Source organism: Megalops cyprinoides, chromosome 10 (assembly GCF_013368585.1).
Source record: "Megalops cyprinoides isolate fMegCyp1 chromosome 10, fMegCyp1.pri, whole genome shotgun sequence".
Lineage (NCBI taxonomy): Eukaryota > Metazoa > Chordata > Actinopteri > Elopiformes > Megalopidae > Megalops > Megalops cyprinoides.
Genome location: NC_050592.1, coordinates 11,279,644 through 11,297,923, shown reverse-complemented (window position 1 = coordinate 11,297,923; position 18,280 = coordinate 11,279,644). Strand labels below are relative to the sequence as shown.

Here is an 18,280-nt window from a genome sequence, read left to right as displayed (position 1 = left end):
GCTTTATTGGTCCTGCCATCTCTGTTTGGTACATATGTACCAAAACAACTTAGCTAAGATAATCACTGACCTTTGTGCTGAGACATATGGTAGAAATTAAGATTTTTAAAAGTATCCTGAACTTATCAAGGAGGAGTATTTGTATGAATAAGCTAGCATAGATCACAGGAACGTAGGAGCAGAAACTTTCTATCATCTATTTCAGCTTTGGAACTTTTATTCCCCCTTTCAAATCAGATGCTGAAGTGCACCTTAAGAAGAAAAAAAAAAAACAGTGTCTAATCTAGTTATTTTTGCACACAGAGACTGTGATTTTGTGGTGTTACCACAATATGACTTGCAGGTATTTTGGCTTATAGTGAACATCTGTTGCTTGATGTCTGTGGTCTTAACAGCTAACAGTTTCTCACCTGGTAAAAAGTCATAGCCAAATGCAGTTCACCAATGTCAGCCACAATGCATGAAGTTACAAGTAATGACACCCTGCCAAAATCAAGACATGGCCATGCTCCATATCCATGGCTATTTCTACACTGGCAGTTTCACTGCATCAGAAATGCCACATCACAACATCCTGCATATATAAATAGATCAGCTCTCATTTACACAGTCATGATTACAGACCAGATGACCTTATAAGGGTCTAGTGCTTACTGGTTTTCACGGACACAACAGAATGAGATTGTGTCAACAACACCTCATGTGGATGCTGGTGGGTAGCACAATTGTGCAGAACGATATGCTAATCGTTGTTTACAGCAGAGTAATGACTGGAGAGTCCCAAGTGTGACGGTCTGGGCAAGAGTGTCTAGTCACTACAGAACTCCACTTATAGTGGTTGATGACAACTTGGCTGCTGTGCTAGATTTATGAAATCCACAGACATCCTATGCAGCCCCTCCTGTGGGCTCACCCTCACACAAAAAAAAAAACACATTCTGGGGTAGAAAACATACAGATAGATCATCACTGACATTTTTTTGTGGCAGGAATACACCTTAACCATGGTTTTAAGGCACTAACATGGTTCTGTTTTCACTGGTTAAATCAAGTTACACTCAGCAATTTACTTACTGAGACTATGATGTGAAAACAGGTACAGTTCAGATAAGACTTCATTGGCATTATGGAGAAGACTCCAGGATAGCCAAATGATAATACCTGATTGTGTAATTGTGTGATGAACTTGAACCAATTTCTTTACAATTACACATTTCTTTGTGTATTTTGTTCGTTTTCTGCAGCCTCTCATGTAGTTTCCCCACGCATAGCACAGTAGTGTTGACTGTGGTTGATAGTTGTTTTTTTTTTTCATCTTAAGATCATATCACTTAGTAACTGAGTGGTTGCCTCTACCAATCAACTTCTCTCAGTGGTTATGGTAATGTTTTCATAATTTAAACTCTCCCTGCTCAAATTCAGTAGTATTTATGGGTGTATTTTGTTACAGTTTTCCCATCGTTCTGGTCATGGTACATTGACTGATATCTGGGCACAAAACACGACATGTGGATAATCAGTCGTTTGCACTGGATGCATGAGGTTTTTTCTGCACAGCAGTTGAACGATCTCAGCGGAACATCGTGGCTGAGGCGAAACTCGTTAAATTCAGAAGAACTGGGGACTGTAGTCCTGTAAAACTTCCAAATATGCATTCGTCGAATGCGCATGCGTGTTAACACTACACCGACACTACACACAGTGTAAACCCATGTAGCCAACATTGGCAAGCTAGGTACTTATCACGGTAATCAGTGTAGCCGTTTCAATTATCAGTTACAAACAGTTTTTTTCATGTATGCTGTTGTCGTACATGCAGAGCACCAGCAGCAGTTGACTGGAAAACGATCAGCATCACGAATCGTGGCCGCCAGTAACTAGCTTGTTAGTTTGGTAACTACTTATCATAACGACTCTTACCTGTCCATGTAGCTAACTAACTTGAGCTGCCAATTAAGGTATCGCTGCTGTCGCGATAATTAACGATACCACCCCGTTTGCTAGCCAGTACGGCTTACCTGCTAGGTAGCTATAGTCACTAACGTTTATTTTTAAGGAAACATGGATGTGAGTTAGTTACAAAGATATCTTTGAACTAGCTAGCTACATTTAGCTAGCTAGTGGATGTTTTCACTCTATATTAGCGAAGTTCTTTTCAAATCCCAAGTTTTGGTAAGTTTAGCTAACGTTAGGCAGATTTGGGGCTCAACGTTAACTGTCTGATTGTAACGGAAGAGACCACGGCGAAGGGGTTAAATTCAACCGGTGGGAGTGGACGTGTAGGGGTGCCGCTTGAGTGGGATCAAGCCAGTGAGCTAACGAAAACCCAGCGCTCTAAGGCCAAGCGAAACCAAAATGGCGACTGCCGGTCCAGCTGACTCGGTGTCGACGGCTCCTACAGGTAGGTAACTAACATTAACTTAGCCAGTCAGCCACAAATTTGTCGCCAGGTAGCTAGACTCAGTTATTGAGAGTTTCAAAACAAATGACGTATGTTACGTACGTTTGTTATGTAGCGATAGTCTATACAGAATGAGTTTGGAACTAGTTAGACCTTTTGCTACCCCGTTAGCTAGCTAGCAGTTCTGTGTAGAGCTACCTAGTAAGTGTTCTGCTAGGTAGCGTTAACTGCCTAGGAAAAGTTTGAATTTGTCGTGATGAAATACACTGGGACATGTTCTGCCATCGATTCCATTACCCAGTGTAGGCTCGTTAAAGTTTATGTGTTGATATGATGGATCGCTTATCATCTCCGTGTTAGCTCGCTGGCTGGCTAACATAGCAAGCTACATATGTGCCAGCGGTCTGAGGAAATGGAAATGGTATTTTTCCATTAGCTAGCTAGCTTATTGCAATTGCATCAATCGTCAGATAGCCTAAGTAAATCCGAGTAAACCGACAGACAGCCATACTGCTACCACTGCAGCTAAGTGGGAGTCATAACATTACAGGAGCCCACGCCAGAGTGAGCTAATGTTAGGGTACAATTAGCAAACGACTTAACATTAGCTTTGAAGTAAGTAAGGTGCATGGAAAGTTTTGGATCGTTGTAATCAAAACTATGTTGCTCTGTGCCTCTCTGTCCAGCTCAGTTGTCTCACTAGCTGATTACCTCGGTACTAGCTAGCTATATTATCAGGTAGTTAATGGCTAACTTAATGTGAGCTAAGTTATTTGGCTGTCTAGCCAGCTACAGAAATTAAGATGTTGATTCAGAATGTTCGGAATCTCGCATCTTTGGAGAGTAATCAGTTCTCCAAGAAATGAGTTATACGCTCTCCAAGAAATGTGTTTGGGGCTTTTATGTTAACTTTGTGGAAAGTTTAGTGTGAAAAAATTACGTTATACTGAATTACTTTCTCACTTCCTCGTTCAGCTAATTTTTAGTACAGTACTTGCTAATATGAGAAGAGAGTTAACAAAACAAATAGGGTAATGTCTATGTATTTTAGTGGCATAAATAAACCACCAACTACACATGTTCTCCACCAAGCTTTTAAAGCGGATAGTTGTCTCAAATGTTGTGAAATGTCGAAGAGTATGACATTAATAGCTCAACGCAACCCGAGTAAATAGGAGCGTTTAGATCTTAAGCCTTAAATTAATGACGAGAAACATTGCAACTTTTGTTACTGGTATCGTGTTTTAATATCTCTTTTGGAGACTTAATTTTTTATGTTTCTACTCCTTGTATAAGATGGAGATGGTCACAGCAGAGAACATTTCAGCGCTCGTCAAGAAATAGAGTAGTCTATGTTTTTCGGGTGGAGGATGCAATACCCCCTTTATCTTACATTTGGACCTCTACCATAGCCTATCATGCAGATGCACGTTTGTTGATAAACGTGCTTTGCATGAGAGGAAATTAAGACCACAGTGTTAAAAGCTATCTAAAATTACTCTCAGATACAAGGTAGAAATTATGTGATAATGCAACTTGTCCGCAAGTGTGCATCTGGTGAATCACTGACTCAGCTAAATTCTTTTTCAGTTTCTCACATTCCCCTCCCTGTTACAGTCTGAGTGCTGGATTAAGAGTGTTTCATGGTTTGTGGTGAACTTATGTTGTGTAACAGACATAAGAACCCGTTGTTATTTGGGGGATAGGGGATGGATTTCCTTGTTTAATTTGTGTAAAATGAAATGGATTATAATCAGGACTCTGTAACTCTGTTGCTCAAGCCCAGTTTTGCCTTTAAACAATATGGTATCTTCAGGGTTTTTAGCACTCCTCCAAACCCTTGTGACCTCATCCATACCTTTTTAACTCCATGCCTGCTTTTCTAAGGTAATTCATCAATCAATGCCATTCTGTACCTGCATGTACTGTGTGAAGATGTAGAGGGAGTCTTAATCACAAGAGCAGTTCATTGAAGATGTAGACAAAATCATTGAATGTCACTGTCATGTACTGTTTCATGGGTAGTAGTCCACAGGGTGTAGCTGAATGAAAATCGCAAGCTCCATCATCAACAGCTCTTTGTCAGCATATTGTATTGAAATATATTAATTATCTGTACTGCGCGAACAAAATGATAAAGTCAAATTTGGTAACTACTCATGTAGGTACTGTAAAACATACTGACATGCTGCAATTATCTGTGAGATACTGGAAGTCATTCATAGGACTGTGTAGTTAAAAAGATAGGCACAGACAGATTGCAACTTCTGTCTCTATCTGTTTGTAATTGCCATCTGCCTCCACTGCAGCTTCAACTTTCTTGCAGTTTATTTTTGTTATTCAGATAATGGAATAATTGAGCATCTAGTCATTCCTTATGTGATAATCTCCTCTCAGATCCTTAAAGCCCACCATAGTCCTGAAACCTAGCACCTCTGTCAGGACTCTGTTTGGGTGGAACCCCCTGTGGTCTCTGAACCCATTCTATTTTTCTCTGTTTTGCTCACACTTTAAAAATAACATGTCTGGCTGCTTTTGGAGGGTCCGAGTCTGAATCTCCCGTGATCAGTAACACACGGTCTGGTGACACATGCTGTACCTTTGCTATATTTAAACATGTAAATAGGACAAGAACAAGGGTATGTGGTTCTCTGCGGCTGATGAAAATAGAGGTTGTACCTGCTTTGTATTACCATTGATGTGTATGTTTCAAGATCTGGTAATTCTGCAGTGTGTCATTAAACTCAGGACTGATCGTCTTACTCAAATTAGAAAAGTTAATCAAAATGAATATTATCTGAAAGGGGTCTTTGAAATGCTGGTAAATAACACCGCCCTAACTGGTAAAACAGTAGACTTCAGGCTACTTGAATTGCATCTGAGGAAGTACTGAGGTTTGCTTGCATGCCCTCTGACATTGCCCAGACCTCAATTGTATTGAATCATTGATCTGACAGTTTCAGCTCAAAACTCCCAGAACATAAGGGTGAGTACATATCGTACACATGTACCATTCCTCCTGCCTAATGGACTGATCTTACTCCACAGACCTGAGGACTCAGTTCTGGAGGAGAATAGCTTCTCGCAGAGGTATCTGCATGGTAGTGATGTGTTTTGGTGTGTGCTTAATTGAGAGTGAAATCAAGTGTCCTCTTGTTGTAATACTTGAATGTCAACTTGCACAAACAGTATAGTATTTTTGGAAATTAGATGCTTTCACCTTTGAAGTGTTTCTCCTCTCAGCGTTCATATGCAGCTGTGAGGGCATAAAGAAAAACAGGTGTTTGTGCATTGTGTGTGTGTGTGTGTGTGTGTGTGTGTGTGTGTGTGCGTGTGTATATGTGCATGCAAGAAGTGTTTTGACATAGCAATAGCTAACTGAAGCAAGATGCACCCCTTTCTTTCAAACTGCCACACCCTGGTAATTACACAATTGGCTTATTACACTCACCACAGATGCATCATTTTGTTTTGTATTAATAATTATTTTGCATTCAGTATTTTCTTTACTGTTTTTTTGCATCTTTAGTCCTTAGATTTGGAAAGGCTCATGTTATATCCAGTATTTTCTGCTATTTCATCATTACTTGCACATTGATGGACCTTGTAGATACCCATTGTTGCCATCCTAACTGTACCTTACAGAGAAAAAAATCAGCAGCTTCAATCCTGCAGTCAGTTTTTATGTATGTACACACTGGCATAAGACTCTAAAATAGCTTTTACTGTTGCCTACAGGCCTGTAGTGCCAGTCAAGTGGGTAAGACAGAATGATTGAAATGATTTCGGCCCACTGGGAGTATCTGTCAGACAAATACCTTAGACGTATACTGTAGGCGTAGTTCCGTGGTCAGCGTGCGTTTGTGAGCAGATCAGATGTCCGCTTTGGCAACAGTGCCATTACATGTCTGCATTGGTTACAGTGACAAAGCTACACACATAAACGGCATTTCCCCACAATGCCAGTTGTGTATATAAACACAACAGCTTCTTTTGTTGCTTCTTTTGCACAGACGCATTACTGGCAAAGCTGCAGTAATGCATAAATTGGTAGACTGTAATGACTGCTCTGTATCTGTTGGGGTAGAAATGCCAGTAAACATCCTGGCCATAGGATCCTTCCTGTTGCGCTGCCAAGGCTGTCAGTGTCTTTCCGGGAAGGCCCTTGGCCGCTGCGCTTACCCGCATCTGCCAGTTACTGATCTGTTTTGGATACCACATTCACAGAGTGTATTCAGTATCACTCTATTTCCTGCTCATTGAATTCTCTGGCTGATGTGCCCCAAGCCAGGAGACCGCTGAGAGGCCAGCATCTGAGGAGGTTTTTATTCCCGACCTGCACAGTGCCTGCTCTGTTTCTGTTGATAAACAGATAAGCGGAAAGAGCCTCTGCTGAAATATTATGGGGTGGTTACATTAAACCATATTTGGTATGCCTCAGCATGGAGAGAATTTTCCTCCCTGAAACCGGGTGGTTTGATTAGCACACCAGTAGTAAGGTATACAAATGGCAATTTTAGTCATTATTTTCATTCCAGTTATATTGTTCCATGGCTGGTTTAAGAAGCTGCAAATTAATTATAAGAAATTGATGTTTGTGTAAGTTGCCCTTATCATGAGACTAACAACAATGCCAATTTTGCGCAGCTGATGCAGCCACTGGTACAGCAGTAAAGCTTAGGCTTAGTCTAACATTTCAGTGTAAGAGACCGTCAGTATTAACATTTGTCTATGAATAAAATTGCTCTGTACAAGAGTTGTGGTGACTTTCCTCATTCTGCTAAAACAAATTGGCCAAATTTGGAGCAGTATGTCAAACTGTCGGCCTGATAAATGTTTGCATTGGCAGGTTTTTGAAGCTAGCAGCTGTCTACAGTGATGAAGCAGTGTGTAGTGGTGGTACATGGCTCAGCTATGAAGCCCGTTGCTGATAAAACGTTTGAGTTTTGTAGCTGGATAAAACAAGCCAAGTGACAGGACTCATTGAAACCTTGTGCATGACAAATGCAAGCTAGGTAACTAGCTACCTGACAGTCATGTTGCTCCGAAGTTGTCGCATGGTTTGTTTCAGTGAGAATAAATTTTCCACAACACCACATCTCATACAGGCAATTTTATTAATAGGCAAACGGAACACTTTGACAAAGGTCTCTTACACGGAAACATTGCGTCTTTTGAAAGGTGCACTTTTATTAATAGACTAGAGTTGTGTAGAATTTTGCATTAGGTACTAATATGCTTTACTCCAGCACCTAGCTGGCTGGCTGTTTACAGACAACAAAGATGCTATGAACCATCTGAGTAACTCGCTAATGGGAGCTAGTTTACTCTGGACAAAACACATATGACGCTAACCGTTATGTTAATCAGACTAAATTGGTTAGGTGCAGAAAAGCATTTGGGAAAGTATTACATTGACTTCAATTTTTAATGCTTTCAGATGATGTTTTCTGTCTACAAACTTGGCAGCTAACTGGACATGGGGGTGGGGATGAGCAAGTATTTGGGAGCAAGCTATAGTCACAGCCACTTACAGGCAAATTGCTGGACAGAGTGGCAATAATCTCTTAATATGTTTATTGATGACCACCACTGTGGATGCTTATGCAGGTTTAATATCTTCTGTAATATTCATATTAAATGAAAGGAAATACATTTAGATGTACAAGTGGGGTTAACCTACCATATCCATACAGCAACATCCAGAAGTTTCGTATAACGGTGCTCCACAGTCACATGGTCCAAGTCATCTCAAGCAGCAAAGAGCACAATAGTGACATGAGAGAGCACCGGGAGCTCATTAAAAATAAATAATAAAAATCAGTCATATAAGTGTTCTTACCTGCTGATGTCAGTATGATGAAAAATGGAAATTTCAACCTAGCCAATCCATTGATCACCCTCGGTCTGTTGACATTTTACATCTCTAGTGAGTATTATTGGAGTGTGCACACAACTTTAAGCAGTACTTTTATTCTGGAAGCGAGAGCAGCCAAGTGGCTCACAGCCTCTAATACTGAGATTAAAAAAGGGAAGAAAATGGGGCTCCCAAGTGGCTCAGTGGTTAAGGTGCCTGCTGTGAGTGCAAGCTGAGCTCTATGGCCAGGGTTTGGGTTGCGTTGTCTCACAGCTGTGATTTGTCAGATGCGTGCAAATTTCTTGGATGATGTCAGTGGAATAGTACCTGTCCTTCAGTGAGTGCCCACACTGATGTAGTTCATTATGACTTTTAGTTTTAAAAATAAATGTATTCGAGTGTGTTGGAGGACTGCACTCATCTGGCCTCCCCACTCCTGAACGAATGTACGGGCTGTTGTAGCGAAATGAGCCTATTGTTCATCTGGAGATACCCAAATGGGATAAAAGGATAAATCAGCAGGGTGGATTATAAAAAGAAAGGAAGAAAGGTCAGGGTGTCAGAAAACACTTGGGGCTTTTTGGGTTGTTGGCTGTTAACGTAGTTGTGCCACAAAGCATCGCCTCAGACACTGTGCATGGGGTGATTTGAATCATATGCTGTTATCTTTAGACTTGATTTGGCATTCAGTTAATTTTCGATCAGTTTTTGCCAACAGATTTTCTTCACTCCATCAAGTTAGGGGTTGGTATGTCCGGCCAGGGTTCCCTCATCACACCGCTCTCAACTCATTTGGGTGTCTACAAGTTGCACAGATGACATCAGAGAGATGTGCCTATCCTGTTTGCCTTCTGTCTCCTGGTGCATTGTGGGAATTGTGGTGTGAAAAACGGTTGCAGTTCGTGTGCTTGTGTATAGGAGGATTGCATTTACTATGTCCTATTGCATTTGCTATGTCCAGCGCAAATACAAACGTTAGTGCTGTGAGACAAGCCTAACTTGCAGTTGGTGATTAGAAGTGTTGAGTGGAAAAATAGGAAAATGCATCAAGAAGAAAAAATGCATTGAGTCAGCCTTCAAATGCCGACCGATGGAGTCATCGTCCTATAATGTTACCCTTCAGTTTTTAAAACCGTACCAGTTAACTGCCAGCATTGCCATACACTTTCTGCAGTTGGGATTAGTTCTTCATCTTATCTTTGTATTCATATGAAGTTGTTGAAATAGCATAATGAACAGCTCTCAAAAGATTTGGGTTACATACATACAAGAAATTTACTTGTACCCCTCTTGTGTAAGCCAGTGTTTGCTGGGAAGAGTTGTGATGTGGGCTGTCATTTTTGACATGTTTAGAGTTGACAAGTTGGAGAAAAACTTTGTTTTACAAAAGCTAAAACTACAGAAATAAAAAAATAAAAGTTCTCTCCTCATGTATGTCCTTCTTTAGGATCCAGTGGAACCCGAAAGGTTGGATCTCCAGAGGTAAGAAATAACTAACCACCCCCAAAATTTAATGATGCCTGTAAAAGTCAATATTACTGCTAATAGTGATGTTGGTCATCTGGTAAGCAGGTCATATGCACTGTAGAAATCATAGAGCCTATATTGAGAATTTGTGTATATTTTTTTTAAAAAGAAGTGCTCCTTCTTGTGTGCTAAAGAATTGCTGTGCAGAGGTTCTGCATTTAGTACAGGGAAAACCCAAGGAAAATGTGGAATTATAGTAATCATTTCCCTATTAGTAATGGAAAAGCCCCAGATAAACCCTAAGTGCCATTTTTTTCTGAGTAATGTCAATGCCTTAAATTTAGTCTGGCTATTTTTGATAAAAATTGACCAGCAACAAATTATGGAAAAATACACAATCCGCCTTGAACGTGAATGCTGACACTTCCACATGAATATCATGAGCTGAGTGCTTACTAGGATGACATGCTTTCCAGGCTTGAGAAATTTGATGAGTTCATACTCTTATAAATTTTGTTCAATGCAGATGAAATGTTTTTAGTTCGTGAGATTCTGGAAAGTTTTGCTGGTGATGGCTAAATTGTAATGTGTTGTAGGTAGGACCAAGATTATGTCCAAACTCAGTTATAGGAGTTAATACCCACCATAGATCACTTGTGGGAAGTTGTAGGTGGAAGAACAAGACATTTTAAAGGTATTTAATATTGTGATTGTTGTTTGAATGGGCATACTTGGCAGGCTGTGTCTTGGGACTGTCACAGAAGATAAATAAGTAATAACATTGAAATAAACACGATACCACTGCTTCACTCAAAAATGTATCAATTGCTTTACATCCATCCTCTCTTTATCCTCCTCCCTTGTTGGTCTCTTAGGGGGCAGGGTCCTCAGGCACTTTTCAGAGCATGAAGAAGACCATTGGTCACCGGGGGGTGGACCCCACAGGAGAGACCACCTACAAGAAGGTCAGTATAAGTTCAGAGGTCAGCACAGAGGGTGTTGCAGAAGTGCTACAGAAAGGGGGGGGTCTTACAGGGGGGTGCAGTGTTCCTGCAGAAATATTTAAGCTGCTCAGGAAAAATTTCAATGATCATTCCTGATTTTTATAAAATGAGAATACCTGTAATATGTACAAGAAACATATATGCACCATGAATAGAACATGATAACTTATTTAAACACTAAGTGAAATGTTTAAGAAGGGTTTGTTGAGCGTTCTGCCCATAAACGTTTCCTGACGAAGATGGCATGTTTGAGCACACCAGTAATTTAATAGATGAAATTCTTGTAGACTTGCTGTAAGGGCTGTCATCTTTGTAGGTCTTGAAACTATGAATGACTTTTCAGCCTTTTTGACTTAATCTATCAAACAGGATATATCTTAAAGCTGACAGATTTTTAAAAAAAATGCACCAGTGCACACAAAACTCAGGTCTTGGAAGTTAAAGACTGTATATTTAATGGAAGCATTGATGTCTGTCTTATAGTCTCCATGCACATGCCCTGCCTCATCATGTCATTTTACATCAGTTGACCTCGGTCTCTTATCTCTCCCTTCCAGACTACTTCCTCTGCCTTGAAAGGTGCCATCCAGCTGGGCATTGCTCACACAGTGGGCAGCTTGAGCCAGAAGGCGGAGAGGGATGTTCTCATGCAGGATTTCGTGGTGGTGGAGAGCATATTCTTCCCCAGGTCTGTAAGAAGTATAAATGTATTCTTGCACATGCACATGTCCTTTCTGAGATGAATTGGGGGGATTATGTCATTTGACTTGTCAGCTCATAGTGTTTGCGTATTCCTCTTCTGACTGCATTTGTGTGTTTATGGTTTTGCATGTGGTCTGTGTGCCTGCCATGTAAAATGAGTGCTTCTGTAATAAAACGTCAGCTGAGATGCCTGGAAAAACTTGGTTCTGCTACCCAGGTCTTTCATGAATGTCCTTCAGAATAGTGTCCCCTGCAAAGCGGAATGCTGTTACGCCCCTGGTGACCCTGCTGTAACCTAACCTTAAATGGCTGACTGTGCAGGAATGCCGGGAACCACAGGCACAGTCTGGCTTATTCGCCATGATATCAGCATCAATGCATTAGGAAAAATACGTTCCCATGCCAGACATTCACCACAATCTCACTTATCAATTCAAAATTGAATAATAATGAATTTTCAAGTATATGTTTATCCCTTTAACAGGTATCATTATAAATCACCAAGAGAGCCTTCAGAAATGAGTAGTGAAGTGCATGTTCAAATCTTGCAGCTTTGAACACACAATCCAATAGATTCCAGCATTGTGAATGTAAAATGTACAAGGTGTAGATGCCACCCTGAAAGTTTCTTAAGCTGTGATATTTATAAACATGTAAATTATTTTTGAACATATAGGTAGCCAGTTAGACTGCCTTATTATTTGAGTACATGGTGAAAGCAGAGCTAGGTAGACAGCTGTCTGTATGAAGACTGTCGACTGCCTTAATTAACACTTGTTGTATCTTTCTCAGCGAGGGCAGTAACCTGACACCAGCCCACCACTACAGTGACTTCAGGTTCAAGACCTATGCCCCCATCGCCTTCCGCTACTTCCGAGAGCTCTTCGGCATCCGGCCAGACGACTACCTGGTCAGTCTTAGAATCCCCTGTTTTTTCAGATTATGTTGCTTTTAATCTTGCCTCTCATCCTCAAGACGGGGAAAGGGAACTGAACTGACGGGGAAACGGGGAAAGGGAACTGAAAAAGAATGTAAGGGGCTGAGGGAAGTTGATAAGTAATAAATGAACTCTGATCTCTTCTAAATTGTCAGTGTACATATAGCTGTGTTCCTTGCATTTGAAGTGACTATGTTTGTCTTTGTTTATTCCAGTATTCCCTATGTAATTATCCCTTGATTGAGCTGTCAAACTCCGGGGCGAGTGGCTCCCTGTTCTACGTCTCCAACGATGATGAGTTCATCATTAAGACCGTGCAGCACAAGGAGGCAGAGTTCCTGCAGAAACTCCTGCCCGGATACTTCATGGTGAGAGGGTCTGGGGGTGGCTGTGTTCTTTTGTGCTCAAACTCAGGACATCCTCATAATAGCAGGGTCCGTAATAAACACTCTCCTGACCGCAAATTCTCTTTGATGGGTTGAAGTTGCAGGGTCACTAGCCACTGTGTTGGGTGCTTTTTGCATTTAAAAAATTATCACGACCTAGCCCCTTTCTTGTCTGGTTACTATTGGGCTTTTACTATAAGTCAGTTGCAGGACCCCTCTGTGATTTTTTCAGTTGTGAAAGCTTTGATTGGTCATGTCTGTACAATCTATGGAACCTTGGGAGTTATCATGACAATTATCATGAAAATGATCTTTCCAGCAAAATGAATAGATAATGGAAATAACGTGCTTTAAGTACATGTCATTGTGATGTGATCAGCAAAACTGGCTTCATAACTGAGTGCCAGCAGGGCTCAAAGGTTGCATCGTGATGTGTTTATTAATTGACTCATGGTGCAAATAGCAATATCATACTAAAATACCTTACGCTTTCAAGAATGGGTTTGATTTTGAAAGTACATTAACACTTTTGGTGTATATGCCTACATACATACAACAGGCTGACTTAGTCTATGGCAAAACCACGGTGGAGGTAACCTGGTTTCTCTCTGTCCAGAACTTGAACCAAAACAAGCGCACACTCCTTCCCAAATTCTATGGCCTGTACTGCGTGCAAGCCGGCGGCAAGAACATACGTATCGTGGTGATGAACAACCTGCTTCCCCGTGCCGTGCACATGCACCTCAAGTACGACCTCAAGGGCTCCACCTACAAGCGCCGGGCATCACCCAAGGAACGCGAGAAGGCTGTCCCCACCTTCAAAGACCTGGACTTCATCCAAGACATGCCTGATGGGCTTCTGCTGGAACCCGACAACTATAATGCCCTGAGCAAGACCATCCAGAGAGACTGCTTGGTGGGTGTTCGTGTGTGTGTGTGGCTGGCTTGTCCCTCAAACCAACAGCTCACATGTTTGGTAGCCATGAGCTAAGTTGTCTCCTTTTACAGACATTCAAAACTAAGCTTGCTAAAATGTAATCACGAATCTATTTTAAAACAAAATTTTGAAGTAATTTTCACTTGCCACCATTTGCTAAGGGTGATGTGAATAGCTTTCCATAACACAGAACAGCCAGTGTTATTGAGTCTGTCTCCATCAACTTTGTGGCACATGACTGTTTGTACATGCTATTTAGCTGTCCATCAACACTGAGAAACATTATTTATGCAGGATTCCCAGCCATTGTATACTGTATTTTTTCAAGGCCATGAATAGCTTAAAACATTAAGTAAAATAAACAACTGTTTGTCACCATTACCTTTCTATCCCCTAGCTGCTGCAGAGTTTCAAGATCATGGACTACAGTCTGCTGATGGGGATCCACAACGTGGACCAAGCCTGCCGAGAGCAGGAGGGTGTGGGCGCTGAGGCCGCTGTCACGCCGGACCAGAGGAGGCCGCAGGCCCAAAAATCCCTGTACTGCACCGCCATGGAGTCCATCCAGGGGGAGGCGCGGGGCAAGGGCACGGTGGATTCAGAGGACCAGTGAGTCATTTTCATTTTCCTTTACTGCCAGAGCTGACGGTACTGTTTTATCATTTAAAAACAAACCTCGATAATCCATGGTGATCACGTTGCAGGTTGGGAGGGATTCCGGCACGCAACAGCAAAGGCGAGCGATTGCTGGTCTACATTGGCATCATCGACATCCTGCAGTCGTACAGGTAACTTCTTTTATCATTTGGGTTAGATACGCCGATTGTAAAACTTTGACATGACTTAGGTGTTTTCTTTCTCTGACTCTTATCATGATTGACCCTTGCTCGCACGTCTGTGGAAGTACGTGTGCGTATCTCATGACTGTGTGCTGGTCCTTGTTTCCAACCTGTTTACTTTCAGGTTTATTAAGAAGTTGGAGCACTCATGGAAAGCCCTAGTTCACGATGGGGTAAGGTGTTTTGTCATATTTCTGTTGCTGTAAAATTTAGAAGAGTTTCTCTAGCATGACACAAGGCCCCTTATGATAATCACGGCCTTTTCCTGCCCCTCTCAGGACACTGTATCAGTGCACAGGCCAGGCTTCTATGCAGAAAGGTTCCAGCAGTTCATGTGCAACACAGTCTTCAAGAAGATTCCATGTAAGTGACCAGTATGTGACCAGTCGTCTTTAAAAACGCACACCTGCCAGCAGAGGCTGAAAACCCCAGCTTCAGAAAGTAAAAGTCCTGCCACGTATTTGTTCTTCCCATGCACTACACCAGCTGGATTTAATTAGCAGAACTCTTCAGCCAGGTGGAGGAGCTAATTGGTGAAAGCACCTTGTCTGGTGAATGGCTATAACAAGTACATGGTAGGACATTTACTTTCTGAAGCCGGGGTGTCCGCCTCTGCCTGCCAGTGCTTGTCTCTCATGGTGAATCACATCAGCACACATTTCTGTCGGAGACTCACTCTGCTCTCCTTTCCTTTCTGTCCTCAGTGAAGCCCTCCCCCTCGAAGAAGTCTCGGGGTGGCGGTCAAAGTGGGCTGCGGAGGACAGCCACTACAGGCGGAGGACCCGGCCCGCAGTCTCACACAGCCGCAAACTCTGCAGCCGACACCCGATTGGTCTATCACCCTCATTTCAACCAAGCAGAGACGGAGGGCGAGAGTGGTGAGTAGCTTTGAGAGAAGTGGAGGTGAAGGGTGCGGCAAAGGAGCAGTGTTAGCCAGGGGAAAGGGATTGGGAGGAGCAGGGTGAAGAAGAGATGGGTACAGAAGGCAGGCGGTAGAAAGATGGGCTATGAAGGGTGAATGGAAGCAAACAGGATCAGATGCTAGAGGTTACCTCCATTTAAAACGAGAACTCCACGTAGAATGTAAAAGGGGTGTGTTGTTTCTTACCCACCCAGTTGGGGTAATTTTTCATGCTACAGATCTAACATTCTAGGCCAGAACCAAAGTACATTACTGAGCTAGCTTGTGTATCTTGGAGATAATCAGACATCTGGCTCATCATTGTGAGGAATGAGCATTCTTGGCAAGTCTTTCTTGGCAGTAAAAAAAAAAAAAAGAAAGAAAAATCATTTAAATTTTTAAAAACAGTGAAAGCAGAACATCACTTTGAAGAATTTTGCCAGAGGGGATGTTGTGGTGCGCAATAGAAACTTGTTTCACGGGTTCCTTTTCGGTCTTATCTCTTGTGCTCTGTGTGCGCGCATGGGAGCTGTGCACATATAGTGTGTCTGTACACGTGTGTACATGTGTATACATGTAATCAGAATATTTACGTATCGGTAATAACTTGAACATAGCCTCATGCAAATTTATGCAATTAAGAAATTGGACAACAGATTTCATGTTCTGTTCATAAGTTATGTAATACCATACATTATTATAGGAGTTCATATACATGACATTAATTTGGTCTTTCAGTATTAAGCATGAAGGTATTGTGGTCTTGATTGTTATGTTTAATTATTTGTTCAGGCATGCAGTCAGGCCGTCCTGACCTCCTCCCGAGGACCCCTCCCCTGGAAGCGGTCATCAGTGACTCTGTGGAAACAACACTCTCCAACTCATCATTGGGCAGCACAGGCCTCGCTTCCACCTCTCCCCCCCTGAGGTTTGTCTCCATCACTCTGTCGATCTTTCACTCTCTCTTATTCCAAAGTTCTGTCCTTGTCTTCTTTGTTAGCATCAGTCCATGAGTATTTTTCCTTCACATCCATCTCGGTTATGTTCAGGCCACCCCGACACTGTTCTCATCCCCTTCTTTTCTGCGTTCTGCAGGGCAGTAGGAGTGGAAGTACACAAGTCAGCCAACACAGACCAAGACCATAGTACCCCCCACAGGTAAGAGATTTGTGCACAAAATCCAATGTACTGTTGTGTTAGAAATTCGAGGTTGCAAAGTATCTGTAAGGTTAGTGTGTTTGTTGGTTTTGACCCCATCATCTTAAACTATTGTTGCAAGAAATCATTGATTTAGCTTGCCATTTTTGTACAGCATCTTGAGGTAGCATCCATGAACTGATATTAGTATTTTTCTGCGGGTCTATTTTGAAATTAGCATTAGTGTAAATGTGAATAGCTAATCAACTAGTTGATGTGGTTTAAATATGGAAATTGAGTTTCATAATCTTAGATACAGACTTTTATCCTCTCACGTGGATACACGCAAACCCTTGTAGAAGGTCATCAGTATTGACCCCTGTCTGCCTCTCTCAGTGTTGAAGCCGCCACTTCAGAAGAGCTTGCAGCCAATGAGGATGCAGTTTCTCTCAAAGACATTGTTCCTGAGACCAACATTTGATTTGTGAGTATGCACATTGGGGAAATTGTTGCTGTTGTATCAAGGGATGTGCATGATCCAAGAAAATTAAAACATAGTAGAGTACAGAAGTAGAAAATACAGTGCCCCCCATTTTCATTCATACCCCTAAATACATAAAACACATGCTTTAAAAGAGAAAATTTCAAATGAAATTTCAAAAAAAAAAAGTCAAATTAATGAATTAAAATTCATTATTTGTGAATATGAATTGATCTGAATTTGATCTTTGCAGTGCTATTGAAGTGAAATGTTTTCACAAATCTGAGCAGGAAAAAATTAACCAGTATCGGTCAGATAAAGGTTCTAATTATCTGTCAGCATTTCTGTCTACAGAGTTCTGCAGAATGATGGAATTAAGTATGCATTTTAACAAAACAAACTAGAGGAACTCTTGTTATAATTTTTTGAACGTGGCTCACTGACTGCTGTGTCTTTTGCAGAAAACAGAAGGAGAAAGAGTGGTCATGAAAAGCCTGGAATTGCTGATAGTGAAGAGACATTGGAGAGAGAGAGAGAGAGAGAGAGAGGAGCAACTCACAAAATGAAAAGGATGTTCTCCTCTCTCTGAGAGTTGTTTTTGGGGGAAGCATTCCTGAACCCGCAAAAGGGGGACAGAGGGACAGCGGTAAAAGGGAAATTGGAGTACATGAGCTGAAGAGATGGAAACTGGGCTGTCTACAGGCTAGTCCAGCCCAACACGGGTGTTGCTGCTAGTAAATTCAACTACAGGTGCTGTATTAAATAACTAAACTGACTAAAGATGTCCAAATCCTGCACACAACCCATGGCCTTAAAGACAGTCACACAGTGTTAGACACAATGTGAGTATCTAGTACATCTGTTGACTTTTAACAATGTGTGATGCAAGTTTGAAACCCTTACGTAAGACAGTGCTGTTTTCCCCCAACAATACATGGTTTACAGCAGTACTTTCTGCAGAATACTTCTATTTGAAGAGGAACCATGTTTTGACTAAAAATAAATAGAAAAGTAATTGATTGTAAGGAACAATTACCTGGCATCAGAAAAGCAAATGAGCCAGTTTTTAAAAATGTAAATACTGTTAAAATAATCCAACTTGATCCTTTGTTTAAATGGTGTATAGAGTCTCTGTATGGACTGCTACTGCTATTCTACGTTGTACTGGACTGTACTGTGTTCTCATACCATACTGTACTGTGCTGTGTAAGAGCCTGGCACAGAGTTGTTG

At 41.6% G+C, this 18,280-nt stretch overlaps 1 protein-coding gene across 1 annotated transcript; it reads left to right on the top strand.

The window, feature by feature from the left end:
* Positions 1 to 2,296: 2,296 nt before the first annotated feature.
* LOC118784590 (phosphatidylinositol 4-phosphate 5-kinase type-1 alpha-like) lies at positions 2,297 to 18,146 on the top strand. Its single transcript, XM_036538901.1, has 16 exons — positions 2,297 to 2,401; positions 9,706 to 9,740; positions 10,601 to 10,690; positions 11,287 to 11,417; positions 12,224 to 12,341; positions 12,584 to 12,736; positions 13,371 to 13,670; positions 14,089 to 14,300; positions 14,396 to 14,479; positions 14,655 to 14,703; positions 14,809 to 14,893; positions 15,235 to 15,408; positions 16,224 to 16,359; positions 16,527 to 16,589; positions 16,965 to 17,052; positions 17,511 to 18,146. Exons 1-15 carry the CDS (start codon positions 2,356 to 2,358, stop codon positions 17,047 to 17,049), a joined length of 1,761 nt encoding a protein of 586 aa, XP_036394794.1. The 5' UTR covers positions 2,297 to 2,355; the 3' UTR covers positions 17,050 to 17,052; positions 17,511 to 18,146.
* The last annotated feature ends 134 nt before the right edge of the window (positions 18,147 to 18,280 follow it).